This window comes from Spermophilus citellus (genome assembly GCF_964194105.1).
Source record: "Spermophilus citellus genome assembly, chromosome: 9".
Taxonomy (NCBI): domain Eukaryota; kingdom Metazoa; phylum Chordata; class Mammalia; order Rodentia; family Sciuridae; genus Spermophilus; species Spermophilus citellus.
In genome coordinates, this window is record NC_138191.1 from 121,325,893 (window position 1) to 121,353,590 (window position 27,698).

A 27,698-nucleotide genomic window follows, 5' to 3' on the forward strand; every position below is an offset into this window, starting at 1 on the left:
CCCCTTCAGTGGCTCAGGGACGTGAGTCTTAGTTTCCGCATCTGCAAGTCACTGATAACTATTATCAGCCACCTATGCCACGGGGCCACCAGCCTGACCCACGGACCCCCAAACCAGCCCCATGAGCCCCAAGCAGCTGCCATCCCACCCTCCCTTGCATCCCCTCTCCCCACCACAGCCAGCCAGGGAGGTGGTAAAGACCCGTGAAGCATGAGTGCCTGTTTCCTGCTCCTTCTGTCGTTTTCCTGTCCTGAGGTTTTCAAATAAAATTCAGTCTTCGGGTGGCTCAAAGCCGAGGGCTCTGTCTACAATTTTTTTTTGACAAATTGGTACAAGCAGTAATCTCTGCTGAGGGGATTAGGCTTGACGGAGAGAGGCCCGAAGCAACTGGGGAGATAAATCTCTGTCGCCTCTAAACCCCCGACTGCGGCCCTGCCCTGCAGCAGGTGAAGGGGGGTGGGGTGAGGCGACTGCAGATAGCAACGTGTGCGGGGGTCTTGCTGCGGTTGCCTGGCCCACCTCCGGCTCCCCCAGCCCATGTCCCTGGGGGCAGGGGAGGGGGCAGGAGAGGGAGCCGAGCACCCAGCCCCATCGCAGGGACCTGCTGGGCCACAGGGGACACCCACCCAGTGACTTGAGTTCTGGGGACAGTGCCCACCTCACCGCTTGACACCAGGGCTGTGCAGGAGCTCAGGAGGAGGAGGAGGAGGAAGCCCCCTTCTCTACAGGAGAAGCGGGCTCTGGCGCTGTTGGCCGGGACAAGCCCTCCCCAGCTCAGAGAGGGGACAACGAGCATCCCCCTTTGGGATGGTGAGAAGGGACTTGTGCAGGCCACAGCGGGGAGCATGGGTGGGAGGAGATCCCGGTCTCCCGCGTGGGGCTCTGCCTTCAGGTGGGGGCGTCTGGCTGGCACCTGGCCCAGGAGGGAAGGGCAAGGGTGGCCGTGGAGTGTGACTGAGCCAGGGTCCCCGAGGTGGAAACGTGACAACCCTGCTCCCGGCTTTCTGGGTCCTGAGAACCAGCCTCACGCAGACACAAGCAGCTGCCTGCGAGGGGAACCCCGAGGCCTTGGAGCATCCGCTACTGACTGGGGGCCGGCGGGGCCCTGGGCGGCAGAGAGCGGGAGGAGGCTTCAGGGGAACCCGTCCTTGCGGGGCTCACGGTGGCCCCTGGGCAGATCTCCGCCCCCTTGAAACCTTGTTTTCTCGTTGGTGAGAGGAAGGGCTAGGACAGGGTGCTCGCTAGAGCCCTGTCCAGCAGGGATGGTCCCGGGGACTGGAGGCCCACTCACCTCTTCCCCTGTCAGGTAGAAGGCCGAGAGCAGCCCTCCGATGTAGCGGATGTTCACCTCGAACAAGGACGCTTCCCCGGTCTGCAGGACACAAAGCAGGACACAGTGAGCAGGGATCCCGAGGCCTCACTGAAGCCCCTGCTGCACCCCCAACCTGGGCCTGGCTCCAGGGCACCCCCAGAGGGCCAGGCCAGGCCCAGGTTTCATAGCAAAAGTCGGTGGGGCTTAGCACCTGCCTGGGTTTGCTACTGAACCTTTAACAGCATTCCAAATAAACACTGGGCTTGGCTTCTGTCCCCAACCCTTGCCAGAGGCCACCAGAGTTACGCCTGGCTGCGCTCCACGGAGCTGGAGGAGCTGGCTGCGGAGCTCCAGGAAGCTCAGCCCAAGGGGCCTTTTCTAGTCGGGGCCTCTCCTCCCTTTTCTGGAGGCAGACCCTGGGGTAGCGGGAGAAGGGACAGGGCCTTCCCGGGGTGACCGGCAGGGCCAGGGCTGAGTGGGAGGTGCCAGGCAGAGGCGTGGCCTGCAATGTCTCAGACCTTGGCTCCTGAGAGCACGGGACACACCCACACCTGTCTCCATCACGTGGGGACTGCGAATCAGGGGTTTGGAGACTCCACGCCAAGAACCAGGTCTGGGATAACATCCCACACGACCACCTAACACGGCTGGGGGACAATCCCCCTTCCCTGCTCCGGTCTCCTCATCTGCAGAACAGGCTGCCGCGCCTCCCAGAGAGGGTGGCTGCCCACAGCAGGGCATGGCCCTCATAGTGGAGCCTGCGGCCACCTCCCTTGTCCCCAGGGCTCTGGGAGGCAGCTGTCTGCACCACAGTTTATCACCGGTGGCCACGAGAGCGGGCCAAGCCAACTCTCTTCAGCCTCAGTGTGGCGTGAGGTCAGATGAGAAAGCCACCGTTCAAAGAGGTGACCCTGCCTGGCTTTCTTCTGGGATGCTCCCAGCCTGCCTGAGTGTCCCAGGACCCTCGGCTCCCTGGGCAGCTTTCCAGATGTCCCTACGTCACTCCAGTCCTCAGAGGAGGGAGCGGGAGGAGTCTAACCTTCCTGGCCTCGCATGAGCCCCAGGAGTGGCCCCCAGCTTCAAGATGACCAGGGAATGACGATGACCTGGAGGGGGTGGCTTCACACCTGAGCTGGACGTCACAGTGCCAGGAGATGCCTTCTACGTGCTCAAGACAGAGCTCCACGCCACCACGGCTGCGACCTCGCCTTCCCTCTCCCAGGGAGAGCAGCTGGGCAGCGGGAGCCTGTGCTCGGCCGCCTCCTGGCTGCGTGGCTCTGGACCCCCCAGGTCCCCCCCACCCGGCCTGTGCTAGCGACCTGGCCCCTCCCAAGGCAGAGCGCGCTGTTGGGCTGAGGCACGTAGGGCTAACTCCTGCTCCCCTCCCATCTGCCTCTCACTCCCCAGGTTCCGGCATGTGGCCTCCGCTGCTGTGAGCAGAGACCCCTGGGCTGGGAGATGAACAGGCCAGGCCTGGCCTTCAGGGCTCTCGTGCCGTCTGGACACAGTGCCATCCTCTCCAGGAGGCTTTTGGCCGTGTCCAGGGGAGCCCGGGAGAATGGGAACCACGAGGGTCCTGGGCCTGGCTGCGGCCCTCTGACTGGCGGCCCTGCCACACCCATTCGGAGAGCTGGCCACGTGCCCTCCATCAAGCCACGTCTGCCCTGCTGCCCTGAGGGACAGATTCAGCCCGAGAACAGCCTGGGTAGAAGCAACACTCCCAGAGGAGTAAGGGCCGATCTCGTGGGGAGTGGGGGATGGCCATAGCATCTTACCGCCCAGGAGAGGATGCCAGACCAGGGAGATGTCCCCACCTCAAGGCTGGACTCAGCATGGAGTCCTCTACAGTCCTGACTCTGGGACTGTTCTGCTGTGCAGCCTTGGGCAAGGCCCTTGACATCTCTGGGTCAGAGACTCAGGGTAGAACTGGTCGCTGATGTGCAGGGCCCCTTTAGTCCGAATACCCAGGGCCTTGACTCACCACGTTCAGGTGGAAGTAGTTTTCCACCCAGGCCTTGGCCTCCTGGAACTCCTCCTTCAACTCCATGAGGTAGAGGGTGTCGAGGGAGTCGATGATGGTCGCCCCGTTGAGGCCGCCTGCGGGCAGAATCGAAGGTGTGAACGGGGTCGCTCTCATCCTTTCCACCCCCAACCAGACAAGCCACGGTCCCAGCGCTCCTTAATGCCCGGGCAGACTCCAAGGCATGACCCAGGGGGACCTCCAGTGTCCCCAGGAGAGGCGAGGCTGGGGCCCAGTGTTTCCCTGTGAGCTGCTTCCTGGTGGGCCTGCAGAGGCGGGGATGGGAGACCAGGCGCCAGGCCGAGCCAGACCTCGGTCCACTCCTCTGTGGGTCAGCAAGTCACCTCGGGGCCGGTCGAGCAGAGCTCTGCTCTGCTGAGCGTGGCAGACACAGACCATGACAAGCGTGTCTGACCCGGGACCTCATTCCACGGCCTGCTTAGTCCTGAAGGAAGGAGGAGGGTGCAGACACTAATGGGGTGCTGCAGGACTGCATGTGGGGGGCTCCAGGTCCTGCAGCGGACGGGTCACACATGGTAACTTAAATCTACAGCGGGACACCAGGCAGCCACCCGCTCAGTGAAGTGGACTGTTTATTTCCTGGGAGAGAAACCCTGGCATCTCTTAGGTAAGAAAGAAAGAAGAGCCGCAGTGTGGTCTCTTTATTGTAAACCAAAGTGCAAGTGTGTGTGCACCACGCGGCCAGGCAGGGTGTGCCCCGGGGAATACCTGAATATCCGAGTGCTGGGCTTGCGGGTGTTTATTTCTTTAGTTCATGGCTTATTTGTTATTATTATTGTTGTTGTTGTTGTTGGCACCAGGGACTGGACCCGAAGGTGCTCAACCACTGAGCCGCATCCCCAGCCCTTTTTCACTTTTTTATTTGGACACAGAGTCTCACTAGGTTGCTTACAGCCTCGCTAAATTACTGAGGCTGGATCTGAACCTGTGATCCTCTTGCCTCAGCCTCCTGAGCCACTGGGATTAGAGGCGTGCGCCACTGTGCCTGGCCTCGCAGGTTATTTTTAAAGGCATAAACTCATCTCCATTTTTTTTTAAAAGGAAGTTGGGCAAAGACTTCAATCAAAGGCATAAAACAAAAACCTCATGGTCACTCTCGCTGTGGGAGGCTACGCAGCTGTTCCTGCGCTGGGTGAGACTCTCCTGGCAGTAAAGGTTGAGATAGCCGTGAAGGAGTGAGTTTTCCATACTGTGAAGGAGGCAGGAAAGCAAGGAGGGGGACCTGCCACACCCAGAGGCCTGCGGAGTGGAGGAGGTGGGGAGGCGGGGAGGGAGGAAGCCGGCCTGGTGCCTAAGAGGTGGCTGCCTCCAATTCACAGCTGACAGCCAGAGTTACTGCAGGCAGCAGGAATTTCCTTTGGGGACCAGAGTACAGTTGTCCCCTGGTTTCCTTGTGGGGACTGGTTCCAGAACTCCCCTTGGATATCAAAATCTGCGAATGCTCAGGCCCCTTATATAAAATGGCAAAATAGATACAACGTGTGATATTTGCATATGACCAGCACACCTCCCGCACACTGAGATCACCTCTAGGTATCGTGCAAACGTTACGTAAATGCATTGTACCGCATTGTTTAGGGGAGAAAAATCAGTCCATTCAGGACAGATGTCGGTTTTTCCCCACACAGTTTCACCTGCAGTTGGTTGAATCCCTGGATATACAACCTGGGACACAGTGGCCTAAGAGCAGTAACCGTCCCCACAGTGACCTCCTTGCAGAGGTCAAAAGCACTGAGTCACAGGCTCTGCCCTCCTGGGACTGCAGAGCCGCCGGCCCGCTGGACTCCGGGCAGGCTTTGGGTGTCTCCAGGTTCGGCTGGCACCTGGCTCCCCGCCGGGCGCCTCCCTAACTGCCCACTTGTGTGGACTTCGCAGACAGGGAATCCTGAAACCCGGCCGCGGCCAGGCAAGCGCTGACCAAGGGCACGGCCTGGAAGGTACCCCGAGAGAGGAGGCTGGGAGGAAGGGGAGGTCGAGGTGAGAGAATGCATCCCCGGAAGGGGGGCTGGCCCTGGCAGGAGGGGACCCCGGGAGGGTGGGTGACGGGGTGCAGTCATGGCTCTCCTCTTAGTTGGCTTAGGTATCAGGTGGAAGTGAACTTCTAGAAGGTCAGCTGCCCCCACCTCCAGGACGGGCAGGAAACCCCCCAAAGCCAGACAGGGGTGCCTTTCCTGCTTTGTCCCGGCCACCTCTCCCACAGGTGTCAGGGACCCACGAGGTCCCGGGAAGGACTACCCTCTGGAGGGGCTCAGGACAGGGAGCTGGGGGACAAAGCAAGGCTGCAGCAAGCCCCTGGCCCCAGCCTGCCACACCCCAGCTGTACAGCAAGGGTCCCCTGCTACCCTGGAGGGCTGTGGAGCTGAGGTTTTAAGGGCCTGGAGGGACTCTGAACTCCTGCTATGTCACCCCTTCATCTTACAGCTGAGGCCCCCACGGAGGGAAGGGGATGCATCCAAAATGAGGCTGAAGGAGGCCCGGCCCAGGCCCAGCCAGTGCAGGCTCCCTGGCGCACACGTGGCCTCGGGAGCTCTGCAGACAGCGTTGGCTCTGACTGCCCCCCACCCGCCAGTCAGCTCCAGTGGGGCCAGAAGTCTCCGTGGTGGTTCTTCGAGGGGCGGCCGAGGATCTGATTTCTGAATCCTGCCCCGGCTGATTGTGTTTTGATTCCACAGGGCTTCTGTTTCCCGGGCCAGGCCTGGAGGGCAGCCAGGGCTCCTCATGACCAGCTCTGCCCTCTGACATCTCTGGGGACACTTGAGGTGGCCGGCTGAGAAGTGGCTTGCTGAGGTTTGTTGGCAAGGTCCTGCCCCTGCTCTGGGCACCTGGATCCTTTTTGTGGTTGGTCTCCCCCCGCATCCTACCCCAGCACATGGCTGGGCTCACGTCCAGAAAGCCACTTACTGGGGAGCCTTTCATTTCGGGCCAGAGGTTGCCCAGAGGCCAGGCTGGGCAGGAGAGAAGGCCCTGCCCCGGTTCCACCCCATCTGCTGCCTGGGGCGGCTCCCAGTCGGGGTGAGAGATGGGTCCTTTAGTCAGCAGGCCCCTGGCTCGTGGCCAAGGACCAACACAGACCACAGGGCAGCCGGGAGCCTTCGCTGGGGCTGGAGGGCCACTCTCCCAGCCCCAGTTTGGAACCTCATGGATTACAAAGGACAACTTGGCTCCCCTCCTGCGGGGCAGGAGGCAGAGGCGTGTATTAGGACACGGCCCAGGATCGGACAGCTCTGGGTTCCGTCCCAGCATGGGCCAGCAGCACGTCTGCTTTAAGAACTGAAATCCCCACCTGTAAAATGAGGTGAGGACACCTGAGAGCCACGGCGGGTGGCCCAGGACACGCACACGTCACGTGCATACCTGCCACACACACAGCCCATGAGTACGTTGGAACCTGCCTGTTCAGCAGACTGAGCGCTTGATACGTCTGCTCACTGTTCTCATTTCTGGGGTCCCTGGCTCACCTTGAAACCAAGGCCGGGCCAGGAGTGGGGAAGGGCAAGGGCGTGTGGCCCAGGGAAAAGGCGGGCTGCTGCCCTAACCGCTGGGCATGAGAGAGCCTCTCCAGGCCGCCTCGCACCACGGGGACAGGCTGGCCTCAGTGTCGGGGGCCGCGAGTTCCAATTCTGGTGTCCCATACCGATCGGCTGGAGACACTTTACCTCCGAGCCTGGTTTCCCTCATCTGCAAGGTGGGTGACAGCAGGACCTAGTTCTCAGGGCTGCTGGGCGGGTCGCATGGGCTGTGGATGGAAGGTCCACTGCTGAGAATTCATGAACTTAGCAGGATGGACAGAAGGTGGGCCTCCTGGCCCCCGGCAGCCCCTCCAGTCTCCAGGGATGCCCTTGTGCCTGCTTTGGAGGGCATCACTGGCCCCGAGCGGGGTGTGCACCTGCCTCTTTAAAAGGTCCTCCCACCTCCCAGACTCCAGTCTTTCACCTCTGACCTGTCCTCCTGAGACCCTGCCTCTCCTGGCTCCGGAACCTGCCGTGGCTCTCCTGCACCCTGTGGCTGGGCCGCCCACTCCACCCTCAGGGTCCCCTGTGTCTCCTGCATCTCAGCAGGTTCAGATCTGCACATTCCCCAGGGCCCACCTCCCAGGGCCAGGCTTCCTGGTTCCTCCTGCCCACGGCGTCTGTGGTGCCCTCCTGGGGCTCTGGCTCGGGGGCCCTCCTCTCCCACGTGCTCCTCGGGCTCTGAGCTCAGGGGACTCAAGGCTGCGGCTGGATCTCTCGCTCCTTCCTGCTAACCCTGCAGCTGTGTCTCCAAGCAGCCCCAAGGGTTGCTCCAACAGGCCACGCTCCACGGCAGTCCCCAACCCCACAGGCCACGCCACTCCCACGGCCTCTTCTACCAACTCTGGTAGGAGCTGCCTCCCGGGTCCCCCCAGAGCTGGCTGCCTGCAGGCCCTTCCCATCTCCATCCCCCGAGGGCTCCAATCCCAGCTCCTCCTCCTGAGAAGCCGTCCGCCCCTGCCCCTGCCCCTGCGCACCCCCACCTTCAGCACAGGAGCCCCGTCCCCAGCTCGCTCTGAAGGCCGCAGGTTCCTCTACCTGTGCCTCCCATCAGCTGGCCTCTAGTCTACACCACAGTCCCGCCCGCCCTCCCGCCCACCCAGGAGGCTGCTGTGGAAGGGCAGCGGAAGGCGGAGGGCAGGGGCCAGGCTGCAGGCTGTGCCTGGGGCTGGCTTTGGGCCCGGCCTCGGGCTCAGACCTCCAGCTCCTCCTCCAGCTCCTCCTCCTGCCTGCGGTGCTCCTTCCCAGCCCCTGAGCCCCCGGCAGCCCCCGGGCTGTGTCTGGGGCCTCTGTTCTGCCTCCCCTCTTCCCTTCATGGTCCCCCCACCCCGTGCTGATGACAGTAGCGCCTGTGCCTGGTGCCCGGGCTCACACCCACCTCCCTACCCACATTTCCACCCGAAGATCCTCGGGCATCTGACGTCACTGTCGCCTCAGTCTTCCCACCGTGGTTGGTGCCTGCTCCCTCCTGCAAGAGCTGTGGTCCCAGAGCCAGGTCTCGGCTGCTGCTCGCCCCTCACCAGTCCTGCGGACCTCCCCTTCCCCCTTCCTCCCGTCCCCACTCAGGCCCCTTCTCTCCATCACTCCTGGCTGAGCCTGGGCTTCCACCCGTGCCCTTCCCTGCCACTCCTCTGCTCCTCTGCTTGCACCCCAGGGGCTCCCAGTGACGCAGTCCTTCCAGCCACCCCCAGGCCCCTCTGGCCTCCCCTCCCTCTCCCCTGCCCTGCCTCCTCCTCTGCTCCTGGAGCACTCCGCTCCTGCAGGCCTGCCGCCAGCTCCTTCCTCATGCCCCACAGCCACAGGGTTCTGGGGACAGCGCTCCTCCAGCTGCTGTGCCCAGGGCTCCTTATTCTCCTCGTGGCCTGCAGTACAGGCGTCCTCCCTGGATCTGCTCCCCTGTCTGCTGTCCGTCTTCAGGGCCTCCGTGGCCTGGTTCATAACAATTGGCCCCTGTCCCAAGAGGGGAGGGCTCCGCAGGGCCCGCGGCTCATTCACTTTCCCAGCGCCTGGCTACACCCGCGGGCTCCGAGGCTGGTCAGGAAATCTGCCGGGCTGCACACGCTGAGCCCACTTTGCGGGTGACAGTGGTGACTCGCTACCTCAGGGGCTAGTCCCTATAGACAAGGACAGCTTCTCCCCACCTGTGGCCGGCCTGGCCAGGGTGACCAGGTGTGCCCAGACCAGGCCTCGCACAAGCTTCCCGTCCAGAGCACGTCAGTGTCTAGAGGAGTGACAAACCTCCTTGTCCACAGCTGCCACCTGCCTCCTGGACGTGGCCCGAATCCACTCGCTGACCGTGACGTTGAGGAAGTTTTATGTCATGTTCTACCAGCAAAGTGGAACAGGCCAGGCTGGCCACTCCGGCTCTGGGAAGGGCACGTAGAAGGGAAAAAGATCACCCACGGCACAGCCTGTTACCACCGTATCCCAGAGCTACACATACATGGCCGCGTTTAATTAATGACGTGCGCACAGAGGGTTCCTTGGTCTGCAAAGAGACGACACACGTTTTTCTCCATTTCCAAAGGGACCGACGTGGCCATGTGGCCGGTCTTTTTTTTTCAAAGATGGCGGCCATAGCATCTCCCACCGCAGGAGGAGGAGGCTCTTCTTGTTGCAGTGACACCTCCAGAGTCACACAGCAGAGCAGGACACAGCTGTGACCTAAGCCAGCCTCTGGACCACATGGTCTTGTCCCAGGGGCAGGTGGCTCCTGGCAAGCAGCTGCGGAGAAGGAGATTTCTCTCCCTTCCAGAGACCGACGTGCTCTGGACAGGAAGCTTGTGCGAGGCAATGGTTTGGGCACACTGGTCACCTGGCCAGGCCGGCCACAGATGGGGAGGAGCTGTCCTGGTCTATGGGCACCTCCCTGCCCCGTGCCCACCCCTCTGCTGCAACCATGTGCGCAGCTTCGCTGTCCCGGGAGCCCCAGGGGCAGTGGCTGGGGCTAGCTCTTCCCAGGGGCCCTGGTGTCCCCGCAGGCCAGGCACTAAGAAGGCGGGAATGAGGGCCTGCTGAGGGGGTGGAGGCCAGCGGAGCATGGAGGGCAGTGTCCTGCCAACAAGGCCAAGTGTGGAGACCCGCCCCACAGAGAGGCCGTCAGAGGGACAGAAGGGCAGCCCCCAGACCTCAGGGCTCTGGCGGAGCTAATGGCTTCCCCACCCTCTGCAAAAAGCTGTGGTGCTTTGCCGCCCAGCCGGCCAGAGGCCATCTGCCATGGCTGACGGCTGGACGAGGGCTGTGTGAGGGGGCCGGCCACGGTTCACGGGGCCTCTGGTCGGGGAACAGGCTGCGTTTGTAAGGTGCTGGTGTTTGTTAATTTTTAAGCTGGAGCTGAGGGTCTTCTGACCTGGAAACTGCGTTAGAAAAACTCCTGATGGTGCCAAAAACAGCCCTGAACTGCCTTCTTCCTGACACAGCTCTGCGGGGCCTGCATGTGACACCTCCAAAGTCACACAGCAGAGCAGGACACAGCTGTGACCTAAGCCAGCCTCTGGACCACATGGTCTTGCGGGCGTCCTGTAAGGCAGCCGAGGTAGGGGAAAGAGCATGGATTCTGGAGCCAAACTGACCCTGGTTCCAACCCCATCCTGTCCCTTCCTGGCTGTGTGATTTTGGGCAACTGACTTGACCTCTCTGGGCCTCAGTAAAGTGGGACAACAAAGACTCCCTTTTTGAATGTCACGGTGAGGTGTTCAGACAAATGCACACAAAGAACCCCCCCCCCCCCCCCCGTGCTCCCCAGCACTCAGGAGGCATCAGAACAGGAGAACATGAGCCGCCCAGCATACAGGAGGCGCTCGCTACGCAGGGCTGTTAACTTAAGGCTCAGTTCCAGTGGAAAAATCCCCTGGCTGTGGCCAAGTTGTAGAAGCCCTGCAGACGCCCGGCCCAGCAGGGCAGGACACATGGCCTTCATGCTGGGCAAACAAGGATGTGTGGGCCCCGAGGTGGGCAGGATGGGGGGCACCAGCTGCAGGGTCGAGGGGCCCGGGGGTGGTCGCAGGAGCCTCCCCACCTCTGGGGGAAAGAGCTGGTGTCAGAACTCTTGGCTTTTGGTCCCCACAGATGGCAGAGGGTGAGACAGGCTGGCATCCTGGGGCCTGCCCTGCCCTGGCCTGTCACCACGAGAGGCAGCCCTGTGGGCCCGGGTCCAGCGAGCACATGCACGGGGCAGACATGGACCCAGCCGAGCCGCTGCTCGCTGCCGGCCACTCCTGGGGGGTCATTTGCCGTGCAGTGTCACTGTGAAGTGGCTGACTGACACAAGGCCCCGACAGCCCAATTGCTTCATAAGTCCATCTGTGTCCTCCCTCTCCTGGACTACTGTCCCCTCTGCTTGGCAGAACCTCCTCCAAGTAAAATGTCCCAGCCATGACCTGAGCCGGTGTCCACTCTGATGAAATGCCACCTCTCGCAGGGAAGCACCCTCCCCCTCTTGGCCTGAGGCTTTGCTCCTGAGACTTTGGGACCCAGGTAATCCTTAGGGTCATTTGTGGCCTTTTCTCAAGTTCTCCCTGGCAGGGGGTGTCTTCAGAACTGGGAGACCCCACAGATCCAGTGTTGGGGTCTGTGGAATGACGAGGGGACCCTTGCCTCTGGGCGAGCAGGCCTTCCTGACTGGCCTGAGGTTCTGGGAGGCCAACTCCACGGTGCCCCAGGGTCCTGGCCCGGGGCAGACAGCCCAGAGGAGGTTTCATGGAACGTGGAATTCTCAAGGTCAACTGCCATCTCGCACAGGTCCCTCTGATCCTCATGACAGTTCTAGGACTTTTGCTCATTGTCAGATGAGGAGCGGGGCCTCAGGGAAGGACGTCACCTCTAGACTCTTCACCCCCCAGGTGCCTGGGGCTGTGTACCGCGGTGAGGAGAGGAGCCGGGCCACCGCACCAGGTCATGGCGGGGGAGGAAGACACCAGAGGACACGGGAGCAGACGCGGTCTCCTCGCTGCCTGCACAGGTGCCACAGAGAAGGGGAGCAGCGGGACAGGGGCTCAGTTCCGATGGGGAGCCGCGTGCGGCTGGAGAGAGGCTGCACCCAGAGGCCGGGGTGCTCCGAGGGGAGGGTGAGACAGGACAGGGGGTGACAGCACAGAGAACCCCCAGGTGGGAGGCTCCGTGTGCTCCGGGGACAGAAGGGGAGTCCTGGGCAACGAGGAGAAAAGGAAGCAGAGGATGGGGACAGAGCCCAGACTGACCCTCAGGAAAACTGGTCGGGGTGGCACAGGGACTGCGCCTGACTGTCTGCTGTGCGGGAGGCCAGCCAGGAGGGACCCCCCGCAAAGCTGCCTGTCTTGGTCTGGTAAGAGCCCATAGAACCCAGGGATGGGGAAGAGACCTGAGCCTAACGCCCCAGGGTACCGGAGGTCACGCAGCTGGGCAGCCGCCAACCCTGGGTGCAGGGTCCAGAGAGTCCAGCAGACTGCAGGGCCTCCTCAGGGGGAGCCTACAGCTGCCCCTGACTACGCTGGGCCCCCAGGCCCAGGGCACAGAGTTCCCATGCCCCCTGGGGCCAGCTGTGGCCACACAGAGCCATGCACAGATCACCGAGCGCAGCCTAGGAGCGGAGCCAGAGGTGCAGATGCAGGCGCGGCTCTGACAGCCAGAAGAACGGCACCGAGGGACCCTGTGCCTCCCAGGACACGGAGGTGCCAGGGCCAGGCCCTGGGGACAAAAAGACCCAAGTCTGGATCCGCTACTTCCTGTGCCTCTGTTTCCCCATCCATGTAACGGGAACAGTGACACCCCACCCTGCCGCCCGGCTGAGGACCAGAGATCCAGAAATGCTGGCCACGGCCCCATGGCAGCATCGGTGTCACAGAGCAGGAAACGGTGGCTTAGACAATCGGGTGGCTTTCCAGCACGATGCTGGGGAGCCAGGGCTGCACGTGGGCTGCTGGACACGAGCCCCAGGTGGGGCCTGGCCCTTCCTCCTTCCTGGGGTCACCACGTCCCCTCTCTGGCAGGCACTGCCTGTGTGTAAGGAGCTGGCGCCTCTCCCCGCGGGGCCCTCACTGTTACATCTGGGCCAGCAGCGCCCCTTCCTGCCTGAAGCCTGCGCTGACCCCGGGGATGCAGCCTCCCCACGCCGTTCCGGCCCCTCCGCTCCTGGTACAGGCCGGCTCACAGCAGGTGGGGGCCTGGGGAGGCAGAGACCTAGCCTGTCACCTCTGGAACCATCACAGAACTAATAGGACGCTGGTTGCCCGGGAGGCTCTGACACGTGTGTGGAATTAACCTGGAGAGCGACAGGGGGAGCCCGGAGCACCCGCTGCCTCTCCATCGGCCGAGGCCGACCCACCGACTCACTCCCAGCATCAGGAAGAGGGGGGCGGTGGTCCGGCTCCACACAGACCCGGGCCTTCCCTTTCCTGGCTCCAGAGTCCCCTTCCAGAATCTAACAGAAGCTTCTCTACCTCCCTCCCTTCGCCAGAAAGATATTTGCACACATTTACCATCTCATCAGCATCCACCCTGCGGCCCCCATCCTCCTCTGTGAAATGGGGATGATGTCCATTACCAATCAGCTGGGACTCACAGGTGTGCAGGGGGTCACGGGGGGTGTCTGTGAGTCACCTTTGAGTTTTCAGAGGCAGCTGTGATTATTAGGAAAAACACAGGCTACTAGTCAGACAACCGAACCTTGGCTGTAGGACTTCCTAGCTGGGTGACCACCACCCAGTGACTTAACCTCTCTGGGCCAGTAGGGAGTCTGCACCTGTCAAACAGAACCAATAATACCGGCCTTGGAAATGAGAGGTGCAGGCTTCCCTGCACAGGATCTGGTAGAAGGGAGCAGGGGCGGGAAGGATCTGGCAGGACGAGACCCTCCCCACTGGCACAGCTGGCCCACTCCCAGCAAGCCAAGCCTCGTCCCCTGGCGGTGTCTGAGGGCACTTCCTGGGCACAGGAGGCCTCAGCGTTAGACCCAGGGCCACCGCCACTCGCACACCCAGGGCACGCAGGCTCTGGTCCTGCGGACGCACCCTCTCTGCAGCAGAGCAAACACGCTGCCCATTTCCTGGAGACGAGCCCACAGGGCTTCCAGGTGACCCTGGGGAGGCCAGTTCTGGAGCTCGGAGGCACCACCCCGTGAGGCTCGACAGGAAAGCCAGGGACTTGTCCTTCTCAAAGAAGGTCCGAGAAGGTGACCCAGGAAACTGAAAAGACCCGATTTTGGCGTCACCGCTTTAGGAATGCGCAGTGACCCACTTGCATCTGTCTGTGGAGGGCACAGACGGCCCCGTCCGTCAGAACCCTCGGACTTAACCACAGGGAGAAGGCTGGCCTCCGCCTCTCGGGTTCCGGTGGCTTCAGGGTAACTTTCAAAACCCGACAGGCAGGCTGGGAGGGGACCGTGACGGACGACACCTGGGGGCTTCCCGCTCTGGCGGTGCAGGGGACGGTGGCGAGGGGGGTGCCGGGACGGCTCAGGGACAACCACTCCTGCTTCCCCAGGAGGGCGGATGGGCTGCGCTGTGCGGGGTGCGGACAGCGGCTGGCAGCCCATGCGGTGGTCAGGCCTGGGCTTGGACTCCGCCTCGCACTCTGTGACCCCACTTGTGTTCCCGCGTCTCCCAGACTTGGGTTCCCCCTCTAGAGCTGGGGTGCCACCTCCTGGGCTGGGAGGCATCCGGGCTGATCCCCATAAAGCCTCTCTAGCGCCCCCTGCAAATGCTACCTCTGGTCGGGATCAGGGAGAGCGGGAGTCCGCCGGAGAGTGGAGGAGGGACGCTCCAGGCAGAGGGCACAGCGTGTAAAAGCCCTGAGGAGTCAAGTTGGTCAGGGAAGGGCACAGGACACGTGAGCGTGAGTGGGGAGGCTCTGCCACCAACTCAGCTGGGCCCCCGGGATGGGGGCAGGGAGGTGTGTCGAAGGACGGGCTGTGAGCCACCGTGTGGGCCAGGTACAGCCTGAGGCTGGGAGAAGGCTGCGACAGTGTGGGACCCAGGCCCCTCATGGGCTCCAGACCACAGTGTGCGTCCTTGTCCAGGTCTGAGACCACCGGGCACTCACTGGCCCCAAGAACGCTCATCCAGCAGGGCGCGGTGGCGCACGCCTGTAATCCCAGGGGCTCAGGAGGCTGAGGCAGGAGGATCACAAGTTCAAAGCCAGCCTCAGCAATTTAGCAAGGTCCTAAGCAACTTGGCGAGACCCTGCCTCAAAATTTGAAAAAGGGCTGGGGGATGTGGCTCAGTGGTTAGGTCCCCTCGGTTCAAGCTCTGGTACCATTAAAGAAAAAGTTCATCCAGGGTCACAGGCTGTTGGAGGGAAAAGTCCTCTCCCTTGCCCAGGGAGGATCATGCTGCCCTTCCCTGGGGGTAGGGCAGAGGGGGGAGCCTGCTGCCCAGCAGGACGGCACTTCCCAGCCTCTCACATCTTAGAGGGACTGTGACCCACTTTGGCCAATGAAATAAGGTGTAAGTCACATATGCAAAAAAAAAAAAAAAAAAAAAAAAAAAAAAGCTGAGGTGACCTGGGGAGTTACAGTCTGAAGATGATGGCACCACTGTCACCCTGGGTCCCTGAGTGGCCATGAGCAGCAGAGCTCCCCACCACCATCAATTTGACTTTATATGATCAAGGAATAAGTGCCAGTTACCTTCAGCTACTCTCACGGGGTTTACCTGTTACAGCAGCTAGCGTTGCCTTCACCACACCCACTAAACAGAAGACCCGGGACGCCTGACTGTCTCCCTGACACTGGGTCAAGTCGGCTTTGAAGTAGGGAGACTGGAGCCACCCATCACCGTGGCTGCTGGCTCTGGGTTGAGAGCGGAGGATGCTGAATGGGAGGGGACGTCGCACACTCCCTGTGGGGCGAGGGAGGCGGTGTGTGGCCAAGGGCAGGGAGCTCTGACCCAGATGGAGACTCTCTCCGGGCTTCAGTCCCGCCCTGGCGGACAGACTCCCCAGATAGCTGAGCCAGGAGGAGGCTGGGCGGGCGTCCATCTGCGGGCCCCTCCCGGGATGGGGTTGGCCGGCCTCCCTCTCTAACTCGTTCCAGCCTCTCAGCTCATTACCAGGAACCGCATCCCCTGCCAGGAAGACGCGCACCTGATTTTCAGACATGTCAGGGGGACCCTTATCAGAACCCTGTCACGTCTCTGCCCGGTCCTGGTGCTCCTGCGCCGGGGTCCCTCCTGGGCTCTGTGTTCAGAGGCAAAGCTGCCTCTGGAGTCACTGAATGCCTGCTGCTGGTCCACCTGGGAGCAGGCTCAGGACCAAAGCCCGCCCGGCAGGAGGCAGGGGGCAGGGGGCAGGTGGGTGGGTGGGGAAGGTCGAGGCTCAGCCTGGGCCCACCCTAAGCATCCCACACCCCCAGCCCAACCGAGGTGCGGAGACCCTGTAGGGAGGCCGGGGTAAGGCCGGGGTGACAGGTAGCTGTCCCTGGCTATGTCTTCTACAGACCCTGGCCACTCCGTGTCCTTTGGTGGCCTCAGCTGGGTCAGGGGAGGATAATGCTCCTCCCCTGGTCTCTGAGCCTGGGATCAGGGGAAGGCCACCTTGTCCTGTGTATATGGCCAGCGGTCCCAATCTTCAGCAGAACAGATGGAGACACTGACCTCCCCCTCTCTTGCTCTCTTGTCCCTTCCTACTGATCCATTCACCAGCTCCAGCAGGTGGCAGGAGAAGAGTCCTCAACCCCCTGTCAAGTGAAGGCCACCTGTGCCCTGAACAGCATCGAATTCAAGTCTCTCCACACACAACGACGAACCTGTTTGGTCCTTACACCCTCCTAAGGGTGCCATTCTCCCTACTCTACAGAGGAGGAAACTGAGGCCCATGGAAATTCAACGACTGGTGCTGTCCACCAGGTGGTCATCTGAGCAGTGCCTAGCAGCCTCCACAGTGACCACTGGGAATTTTATTCTTAATTCTCATGACCATTCTAGTGCACAGGTGTTGGAGTGTCTCCATTTCCAGATGATAGAGTCAGACTCAGAGAGGTCAAGCAACTTGACCAAGGCAGCAGCTTACAAGAACAGGAGGCCCGAACGCCCACGGTGCTGTGCTTTCTCCTGGCAGCAGCTGTCTGCCAGGCAAGAAGGATCCATTGGGGAAAGGCAGAGAGAGAGACACCAAGGTGCTACCAAGGGAAGAGGCAGGATACATGCTGTCACCGCTCCACGGAGAACAAATGTGGAGCCCATGGGTGGGGCCTGGCAGGCGGTGGGCATCTCAGGTGAGTGGGGTCTGGCCTCTTTTGTAAGGACGGCCTAAGGTGAATAGGAACCAGGTGGGCACACGTGCGGTGGCTCAGCCTCCCGCTGGCCGCCGAGGGGTGCCCCCTCCCTCCCCCCTCCCCCTCCCCCCCAGGTGCAGGAGCCCCTGACCAGTGGCTTCACACCTCTACCCACCACATTTGGAGGGCTTCTTCCAGACAGAGCCCAGCAGACCACAGCCATGTCTGAGCGCTGCAGGATGGGTGGCAGCAACCGCTACGGCCCGCAGCACCAAGAGGGCCCAGGAGGCAGACCCCATCGCAGAGGCCAAGGTCAAGGGGCTGGCCGGAACTGCCCTCTGAAAGGCCCACTGTGAGCCAGGCCCTTCATGCTACGGCCACACCCCAAGCCTTTGCCCGGGCTGCGCCTTCTGCCCAGGGTGACCTTCCCGGTCCTCCTCTGCTTCTGCTCTAAGGGGCACACCTGCTGCTGACGGCCCTGGACCCACCCCAGCTCCAGGTGTCTCAGTCTCCCTCGAAGTCCTACACCGCGAACCTCGAGTAGCGCGGACACTCGGGGAGCTTCCCTGATAACCCCATCCAGAGGGCAAGGGAGCGGGAGGGACTGGGTGGGGAGAGGGACTGGAAAGCCCGTGCCCAAGGACACCTGCCCTGTGCTGCTGAGCTGGGCCCTCAGCCCTCCGCTCATTCCTCAGGGCGCAGCGTCCAGGCTCCTGCCTGTGTATTCCCACTGCACTTGACCCTTGTGGCCCTGTGGACTCTGCCGTCCAGGACTCCCCAGGGCCAAGGCCAAGCGGCCTCACACCTCTGGCCCCCAGAACAGGCCTGGACGCGCCTCCTGGGCGAATGAGCTTCTTGGGCGGGATCCCCACCTCCCGCTGGGCCCTTCCTCCTGGTCACCAGGGGAATGAACGGAGCCCTCTGTCTCCCTACCACCTGGCATCGACCCGAGTTGGGTTTTAATGGTATTTTGACAAAAGGCAGCTCCTACATTCATTTTCCTTGGCTAATTACATTTCCCAATTGAAACGTTTGTCTCTGTGTTGGTGCTAAAGACATGATCAGTTTCCAGAATGGACTCAAAAGAGGTGAGAAGCAAGAAAATAATTAAGCCAACTTCTGATTGAATCAAATAATTAAGCAGATTAAATCGGGCGCCTGTGATCAACAGCCCCAGCCAGGGCCTGGGGACGGCCCTGCTCTATCAGAGAGATGGTTTCTGGCTGTTGTAAAGATGGGCGGCATTTCCTCCAAGTCGTAAGTACAGGAGGGACTATTTCAACCCACTGTGAGTCAGGAAGGCCGGGCCCAGGTTCCTTGCCCAGGCAAAATATTCTGGGTTTAGCAGACAAAAATCAAGGGTGCAGGATGGGCACCCTGCTCCAGAGCCGCACCTGGACACCAACAGTCCCCATTCCTTACCCCGCCCTGCACCAAGGCCCTGTGCCTCTGAGGAGGGGGGCCCTCCCTGTCCTCGTATGCTAGGCCCAGCCATATGACTGACTGTAGCCAGTGACAGCGAATGGGATGTAGGCAGAGGCGTCACAGCCACCTGCATGTTCCCACCTGCGCTTTGGCCCCTCTGCCATCGCCACCCGGAGCCGATTGGGTTGTCCCCACTGTCCCAGCCAAGGACCTCCTAGGGTAAGGGATAGTCAGACGGGAGGGTGAGTCCGGTGGAGATCTTAGAGGGCAGACCCAGCCTGGACCAAGTGACCTGAAGACTCCAAAGCTACGTGACCATGTCTTGCTGCATGCCAGCGAGGTTTGAGGTCACCTGTCACGGAGTGTTATTCTGATGACAGATGACGACCGATGCAGTGTCTCTCGGCCTGGCTCAGTTCTTGGCTCCAGCATCACGGAAAGCAGGCGGGCACCTTGGAGTCCCAGCAGCCAGCCTTCACAAGGGCACTGACCTGGGCCTCCCTCACAAAGGTTCCAGGCAGGTGTCAGGGTGGGACTGTCCCTGAGGCTGAAGCTGGGGAACCATAACTTTCAGGAGCCAGGACTGCGGTGAAGACGTTGAGGTGGATGGTGCCTGAGCTCCCACCCCAAACCCCACAAGAACAACACGACGAGGCTTTTTTTTTAATGCACAAACCCATAAAGGGCTAAGAAACCAGGGGAGAATAAAAGGTGAGAGGCACTGAGCACTGACTTGGCAAAGCCAAGCAAGCAGAATTCCAAGCCCCACGTGGCGATGGCATGTCCCACACTCAGGTTGGCACGGAAAGCCCCAAAGGCCCCGGGGAACACCAGGTGTCTCTGAGAAGAGATAAGGGGAGGATTTGTTGGAAATTAGCTGAGAAGACACTAACCCCCCCCCCATCCTGTCCTGCTCTTCCAAGAAGATGTCCCCTCTGACCCCAGGAGAAAGAGGCAGGTGGTCTCAGGAGGGGGGGAGACAGAGCACCTCGGGATGGGGACCGGGGCAAAGCAGAGGGCTCACGGCCCCACCCGTCCCTGAGGCTCCTGCCCACCGGCTCTTGGCTGCACGCAGGTGTCCCTCTGGGAGGACATGAAACATCCGTGTGCAGAGTCAGCGCGGCTGTGGAGGGCAGCAGCTCGGTCCGCAGTCCCCTGCTGGACCATCCCGCTGACCACAGAGCCCACGCTCTCGCCGGGGCCCCACCATGCTCTCCTCTGCCCGTGTTAATATGGAGACGCCGCCGGGACCCACAGACGTCCGAGGAGTTAACGTGAGAGATGGACCGAGGTCCTCAAAGCCCGCAGGCAAAGTCCCCCGGAGGACAGGCAAAATCCAAAACTGATCAGGGACAAAAACGATCAGAGACCAGACCCTGCGCCCGGAGGAGGACCTTCTCGAGGCCGCAGGGCTCTCGGCACTCCGTCCAGAGCAGAGGGGGTGACCACGCGGGGACAAGCTGGAGGACGCCTCCTGGAGGAGGAACCACGTAGAGACAGACAAGACACTGGAGGGGCAGCCCACAGGTGGGGACAAGGGGACCACCGAGACACTGGCACCTCCTCCGCGGACAGGCAGAGGGGCGACTTCTGACCCAGCCGAGCGCACACTTGGCGCGGACGCGAAGATCCCACCCCTGGGTACGACGTGCACAAGGGAAAGGGGACGTGTCCTCGCACAGACGTTCAAAGCAGCTTTACCTGTGAAAGCCCCAACCTGGAAACAAACCACAAACCCCTCGACAGGTGACGGGAGACAGGCAGCACACGGTGGGGACTGCCGGCATCGGTCAGGAGTGTCAAGGGACAGCCGATCCTACGCCGTGAGGAAGGCCAGGGGCACGGGGCAGGCCCCGTGTGCCTCCCCAGCCCGAGGACATCCAGAGGCATTCAGAGCCACCAGAGAGCAGATCTGTGGTCACCTTGGCCAGAAAGGGCTGAAGGGACACTCGGGGACTTCCAGAAGAAAAAATGACCCGAAGCTCCACTCAGGAGATGCTGAAGTGCCTTTTTCAAAGGGAGCTGAATTGTGTACTTAAAAGGAGACGTTACTGAGTTAAACTGCACCTCAACGGAGCCCAAGAGGAAGCCAAGGAATTCCAACTGGGGCTAAAACCAAGGGCCCTCACCGAGGACAGCGTGCAGGCCTGGACTTTAAAAATGCAAGAAAAAGGGCTGCCCTGGTCTGGGAGAGCCAATATCCTGAGTGTGGCCAGATCTGACAGTTACCCGCTGATGTCCGTCCTCCCTTGGTTTCTATAGACGCAGAAGTTACAATTTAGCTGAGCACCTGGCCATGAGAATAGGTCTCCCAGCTTCCCTTGCAGCAAGGTGTAGCCTGTGACCAGTTTCTGGATAATCGGACGTCAGCTGAAGTGGTGTGTGACTTCTGGAAAATGTTTAAAGGGAAGGGACGTTCTCTTTTTTTCTTTCCCTTTTTCTGTTCCTACTGTCTGGAATGCAGTCATGATGACTGGAGCCAGAGCAGTCACTTTGGGCTTCAGGTAGAAGTCACTACTCAGGATGAATGATGGGACCCGAGTCCCCAGTGGTGGTAGAGTTACTGCTTTGACTTGTGAGAGAGAAATAAGATTCTATTTGGTTGAAGCCATTGCTGTTTAGGACTTTCTGTTACTTGCAGAAAAACACAATTCTAATACAGTGGTCCTCATGCTCTCCTGGACACCACAGTCATTGTACGACTTGATTCTGCTCAAAGGTAAGGTTCTGGTGGTCCTGATCCGTTTCCAGGCCTCGGCACACAGCAGGTGCTCAGTAAAACATCCCGTTGGCTGCAAGTCCACGGGATGCTTTTGGATTTGGCACAAGAGACGCTAGCTGCTCCCCAAGGACAGAGCCTGGGCCCTGCTGTCCACCCAGAGCCCTGGGATCCAAAGGCTGCGTGTGTGCGGGCTCAGACACTTGTTGAAGGGAGGAGTGAAAATCTGGGGTTGCAGACACCCAAGGGTCACACCTGGCGCCCACCCATCCCTGCTCAGGGCCAGTGGTTGACTGGTCCTTCAGCTGCTTCCTCGGGCACCTTCCCCGCCTCCCAGCCTCCCCCTGTGGTCTCCTTGGGGCAGGACGATCCACACCCCGGCAATGCAGGGGACGGTGTGATCGAGGCCTTGGCCAGTCCCCATGCTTCATGCCTCTGGACACCAGGACTGGCTAGGGTCAGAGAGAGCCAGGGGCGCAGATCAGAGCTGGGGGGGGGGCGCTCTGAGAGCAGCAGCGGCTCCTCTGCACCAAACGGAAACAGACAGAGGGAGACAAAGGCCGATCTGAGAATACCGACCACCTACAGCCACAGACAGTCGACACCTCGACCCTGAGCCGGGGTCTTCCTTTGAGTTCTGGATCCAACTGTGCCCGAAGCTCATCCTAATCGTAATGACTTCCAATCAGTAATCTAGTAAATTCCTTTTGCACTTAAGTCCAATGGGCTTGTGCAAACTATCCCTTGAGGGTTGATCTGATCCGACACTATCCCGATACAGGTGCGGGCTGGGGTGCCACCAGGTTGTGGCATTAACTCGGCTTTCTCTCCAGGGCAGCCGACCCCGGGAAGTCGCACAAGGCCTCGTTGATTCTACCTGGTATGTGATCCTGTGAACCAATCTCACATTATCAGCCCTGCAAAAATTCCTCTGTGAAAACACAGGAGTCTAAAATGTTAATCTGAGAATTAGTGGACATTTATCTTCTTTTGGATCGGTATAATTTCCTCCCATTTTTTTTTCATCTGCTTTCTGAGCCACCTCATTTATCTAAGCTTTCAAAAGCTCATGCAAAACACACAATGCACTTCAGCCACAAAAATCAATGCTGCGGACGCGCTCGGCCCAGACCTGCCAGGGAAATCCTCCTCTGATCCTACTGCAGCTTTTATTCATGAATAAGAGCCAGAATGATTTTACTCAGAAGCAAAGCTTTTCCCTAATTATCGAATCGAGGAGCAAATGCCATTTTAAAAATACATCCTTTTTTTTAAAGGGAAAATGTTATATTAATCTGGGCTCCAAACCCCTCACTCCCTCGGCCACCCTGGACGGCTGACTTTAACTGCAGACCACTTACCCTGGGAACGGAGCCTGCCGCGGTCGGCCCCGAGAGACACATTTGCAGACAGATGGATGGCAGTCCTTTGGTTTTTGCCCAAAAGACAAAAGCAGCGATATGTCTCTCTCGTCACCCCCTCACTGAAGAAGAACTCTATTAAGGGAGGAACGTGCACCGACTCTCCGCCCCTCTGCATTTTAAACTGGGATCTATTTTAATTCCCCCCTTTAAAAATGAGTGGTGTTTAGGGTGAAATGCAGCCGGGCGTCTATTGGAGGAGGGGCCGCAGGAAACACGGAGGCGATTTCACTCTGCTGAAGCCAGCTGCTTGCAAGGGCACGAGGAACCGGAAGCCACCGGCTCATGGTGGCAAAAAGAGCCCGGAGAGCAGGGGAGATACCGGACACGGAGAGCGCGGCGGAGACTGTCCCGGCACAGGCTGCTCTGCCACCGGGCGCCGCTCTTCCAGTTCCCAGCCCTGGGCCGCAGGGGAACTCACACAAGGCCTGGCCTGTGGGCTCTAGGCCTCTCTCGACCACGGTCTGAAAAGAGGCCCCAGGATCTGCCTCAACTGGCCAAGCTAGAGGGGGCCTCTGGTGTGTGTCCAAACGGGCCTCGGGAACACCTTCTCTGTGGCCCCAGGATCTTCCCTGGCGGCCATCGTGCACTTACGTATCTGGCTCAGCTCAAGACCTGGCACACAATGGTGCTAATAAATGCAGAACAACCTAGTAAAAGTCTGTCCTCCGGTTCTGTTCACTTGATCGAACGGAGCTGAGTTCAGCGTGTGAGCAGTGGCTAAGCACCTGGTCACTTTACCCCAAGTCCAGGAGGGCGTGTCTGGCCGGAGCCCGTGGAGGTGGGAGCTGGCCCCTGAGCTATCTGGTGCCGGGGATGTTGTGGTGGATTGCAAAAACACTTCTGACTTTCCAACCCCCACCCTGCTGTGACCCTTGGCCACGTGACTCAGCAGCTGGAGTCCGTCACCTCATCCCGCCAGAGCTGCCACCAACAGAATGCAGAGGGGGCGCCAGCTCTGAGCCCGAGGCTTAGAAGCCTCCACCTGTTCCTCTGCACTCTCCCTCTGCCCTGAGAAGCACCGCCCAGTGCACACGGAACACAGCCCAGTTGTCCAGCAACCAAACCCAGCGACCTGCGCCCAGGAGGATCCACAGACGAAGGAGAAATCGCTAAGGCTGTTTAACCAGTCTCGGGGTGGTTTGTTTACACAACAGCCGCTGATAGCACTGAGGCCAGTGTCCCAAACAAGGGGACCCCAACACCCACGGAGGGGCAAGTGGGGACCCGACACCCAGCGAGGGGCAAGGCCTTTCCTAAAGCCACCCCTGCCAGCGAGCATCCAAGGCCACTCCCCCAGGGCCTCCCAATGATGCCAACACCCATCTTTCTCTAAAAATCCATTGTTGTCCCTCTTTGGGAAGTCACTGTCATCCAAGCAGAGGGCAGAGCAGGTTCATGAATGTCCCTGAACAGCCCGTCATGATTTCCCAGCCGGCCACCCCTGCAACGCCAGGCTCAGGGCTCCAGGAAGCCACCAGGTTCTTGCCATTGTAACTCAGTCTCCTGACCTGGAAGCCGAGCCAGGTGGCCTTTCCCAGTTTGTGAAGACATAATGGACGTCCACAGGATCTTTAATACTCACCGTGAGCTATAAAGGGCACTTAGAGCACCATTTGGCACCCAGCAAAGGTTCAATAAATGTTAGCTGTTAAGCTCTCGCACACGTTTCTTATGCCGCCTGATGCCCTCCCTCAGCCAGCAGGCAAAACCGAGAGACTAGCAGCGGCCAGGGCTGACCCCTGTGGCCCTTCACCGGCGTCACTCTAGCTGGTCTTCGCAGCACTCCTGAGGTGGCGGTCCCACTTCACAGAAGAGGAGACAGTGAGATTAACCGCCCAACCTTAGGAAAGCTCTGAGGCCCCTGAGCAGGATTCCCACCCCAGCCGTCTGACCCGGGCCCGTGGGGACCAGGTCACAGTTACTCAGCTTCCTTCTCTCTCTGCTTACAGTGGACAGGACTGAGCTGAAGTTCAGAATGAGTCACTTAACACATTCAAGGTGTTCAACAAAGGACTGGCTGTTCTACTGGAAAGGCTAAAAAATTTTCAAGTGACAACATCAAGCGCTGAGGAAGACGAGGAGCAACTGGAACGCTTGAGTCTGCCCCGGCCCCGGCCCACACCTCCCCAGACCCTTGTCCTGAGAGGACTTTACCAAGAGGGTGGGAGGCTACGAAGCTTGTCTCATGAGCACAACAGAAGGGGCTTGGAGCTCTGTTTAGGAGCCAAGGCTTTGGAGCTGGACGGTCAGGATGCAGGAGAAACATGTAGGGGCCACCTCTGGACGCTCTTGTGATCCGGGCGGGGCTCTCTCCGAGACTTAGTCACTGTGTCTGCGAAGAGTTTCTATGAGCACTTACTGTATGCCAGCACGGAGGGCCCACAGGTGCTGCTGTCCACGGCCACCAGAGTGCTTGGCCTCCCACACCTCCTCCTCGGGTGCACCAAGCCCCCAAGGGGTCCTCCTGCTTGAGCAGGAGATGCCACCTGCAACCAAGGCAGCAAGCACTTTGTGTCCCAAGGAGGAAAACCTACTCCCTCCTGGGAAGAGAAAGGCAAGGGCCTCTGCCGGCTCCAGGGCGCTGGGTGATGGAGGCCCCACAACCCCCTTGCCCAGTGCCCTGGGGTTCAGGCCAGGAGGGATGGTCTTCCGCACAGCGGTGGATGTCAGCTGTGCTTTGCCAGAGCTGACCTGCAGGTCCCCATGGCTCCCGGGGCTGGCTCAGGAGTGTAGCAAACAGCCCCCGTGGAAGCTGGATGTGGACGTGCTTACCAGGGAGCTTCTCGATGCTTTCCAAGACTCGGTACTGACTTGGGATTGAATTCCCCACCCTCAGGTTCCGTATTACGGATGCGGTTGTCCACTCTGTACTTTAAACTCCTTACTGGGTCTTTCTAGCCCCAACCGTTCGGGCTGGCCTGCGTCAGGAACTAGCCTCCCCAGCTTGCAGATGAGGTCAAGTCCTTGCCTAGGATCACAGGAGTCTCCTGCCAGACTCTCCATCCACTGCTATTCCTATTACATCCTGTGAATCCTGTGTCCTCTCAGGTAAGAGTGGGGAACAGAGAAACTTCGATTAGTTCTACAGTACTCTGGGCAATGTTGGGTATTGTTTACTATTGTTGTTTTGTGGTACCGGGGATTGAACCTAGGGCCTGGTACATGTTAAGCAAGCTCTCTACCCCAACCTAATCTTAGACTTTCAGCCTCCAACACTGTGAGCTGACCTTTTCTCTTTATAGCTTACCAAGTCTCAGGTATTTTGTTATAGCAATACAAAACGGACTAAGACAACCGTAAATGAGCAGGTGGCAATGATGCTGGTTAAGGTACTGGCTCCTGAACGCAGCTCTCAGGAGGGTGGGACTGTTTTGAGATTGGCAGTGCCTGGGAGTGTGAGCTACCCTCACAATGAGGGCCACCTTAAAAGAAATATGAGTCACTTCTGATTCTAGTTTTGATATTTTTACAAACATACAAATTTTGAGGTTGAATAGAATGAGACTGCCAGTCAGGAAGGATGAAAGGCTCTCCCTGAACCACGGCTCCATTCCTTAGGTTCTCTCAGCCACACCATTGGACCCTGTCCAGAAATACTTATCTCATCTGAGATACTCACCCTTACCTCCTCCGTGTTTAGGGGCTGTGCGTGGGCACTACTGGCCCTGGGAACAGAACCCAGCTGCGTCTGCGGTGCAGGCACCCCCGTTCCCAGGACACCTGTCCCAGTGGCCACGCTCAGGCCACGAGGCTTCCCACGTCTGAATGCTTCACAGAGGAATGAGCAGCGGCTCCCCTGTGGTCACTCCAAGACTCCTGACGGGGTCTGTCCTGGCCTCCCTGACAGGAAATAGAAGGCAAGCCGCCTGCCCTGGGGACTTCCCCCCACGGTGGCTGAACAGGGTCTGTGGCTGCCTCCTGCCAACTCTCGATGCTGGTTTGCCACGCCTGCGGTGTCACTGCGTTCCCTGTGGCTGTCAGGCTCTGTAGGACACGGGCCGGTTGCTTCATCTCTGGACCCTCCAGTGCCTCGTGCAATGCCCAGGGCCCTGCAGGAGGTCAGCTGCTCCTTGAATAAGTCCTGTTCAGAGACCCAGCTGGCTGATGATGACCAGGAGGAAGAGGGGTGGCTGGTGTTCAAAGTCATGGCAAAGTCTGGGGCAGCAGGGGCGGGCACTGACCCTCCTGGCCTCAAAGCCTGCAGCAGCTCTTCCCAGTGGTTGACATCCTTGCAAAGCCCTCAAATGAGTGTTCTCCTCCAGACTGAGCTACTTCGGAGGAAAACCAATTCTCTGGTTAAGTAAAAAAGAATGTGAGCAGATGATCTATTGATTGCCATCCTCCTGGGTCTTACGGATGCAGCCCCCACCTGGGCCCTGCATGGGGTGCTGATGGGCCAAGTGGCAGCCCGACGGGAGGCGGGGGGACAGCGCTCTGAGCAGCCTGATTTTCGTGCTTTGGAAATCTCTGCCTGGTGCTGATGGCTTTACGCTGGCATTTCCGCTCCCTGGGTTTTAAAGAATGAGAAATCTGTGGCTGATCACATATTCAGCAACCAAGTGCACTTATTCGAAGACCTAAATTGCAGCAAGAGCCCGTGTGATTAGCTGAACGCACACGAGTCTGGATCATCAAGCTCAATCTATGGATAAATTGGGAAGAGATAACTGGGCCAAGGGGAGGGCGCCCTCCCTGCGCCATCTCTCCGGGCCAAGACGCTCTCTGCAGGGTGGCTGAGGTGGGAACCCGGAGCCTCTGGTGCTTTGCCTTATCCTGCCACGGTACCAGGACCAGTCCTACCCTGTCCCCCAGCTCCACGGCTAAGGCAGCTGGACCTCAGGTGACCCCCACAAAGGGCAGAGCCACTGACAAAGAGCCAGACCCAGAGAGAGTCGTGAAAAGAGGGCTCAAGTTCCCCTCTGGGCCACAAGCCTGTCTTAGTGCCCAAAGGTGAGTCCCTGCAAAATAGGTGGCCTACTTCAGGGCTCCCTGGATTTGCCCGGTTTAGTGGCATCCTGACCAAGCAGATGGCCCACGGCTCCTGTTTGAAGTCTGCCCCTCACTCAGCACCCTTCGCCCCCG

At 59.9% G+C, this 27,698-nt stretch overlaps 1 protein-coding gene across 2 annotated transcripts in view; it reads right to left on the reverse strand.

Moving 5' to 3' along the window:
- MAN1C1 (mannosidase alpha class 1C member 1) overlaps positions 1 to 27,698 on the reverse strand; it is a 116,132-nt gene that overhangs the window by 24,905 nt on the left and 63,529 nt on the right. For both annotated transcript variants that reach the window (XM_081308990.1, XM_081308991.1), the window contains exons 3-4: positions 3,294 to 3,409; positions 1,292 to 1,372 (exon numbers count right to left, since the gene is read on the reverse strand). In XM_081308990.1, the coding sequence (XP_081165116.1) occupies positions 1,292 to 1,372; positions 3,294 to 3,409 (197 nt within the window). The remainder of the gene's footprint in view (positions 1 to 1,291; positions 1,373 to 3,293; positions 3,410 to 27,698) is intronic.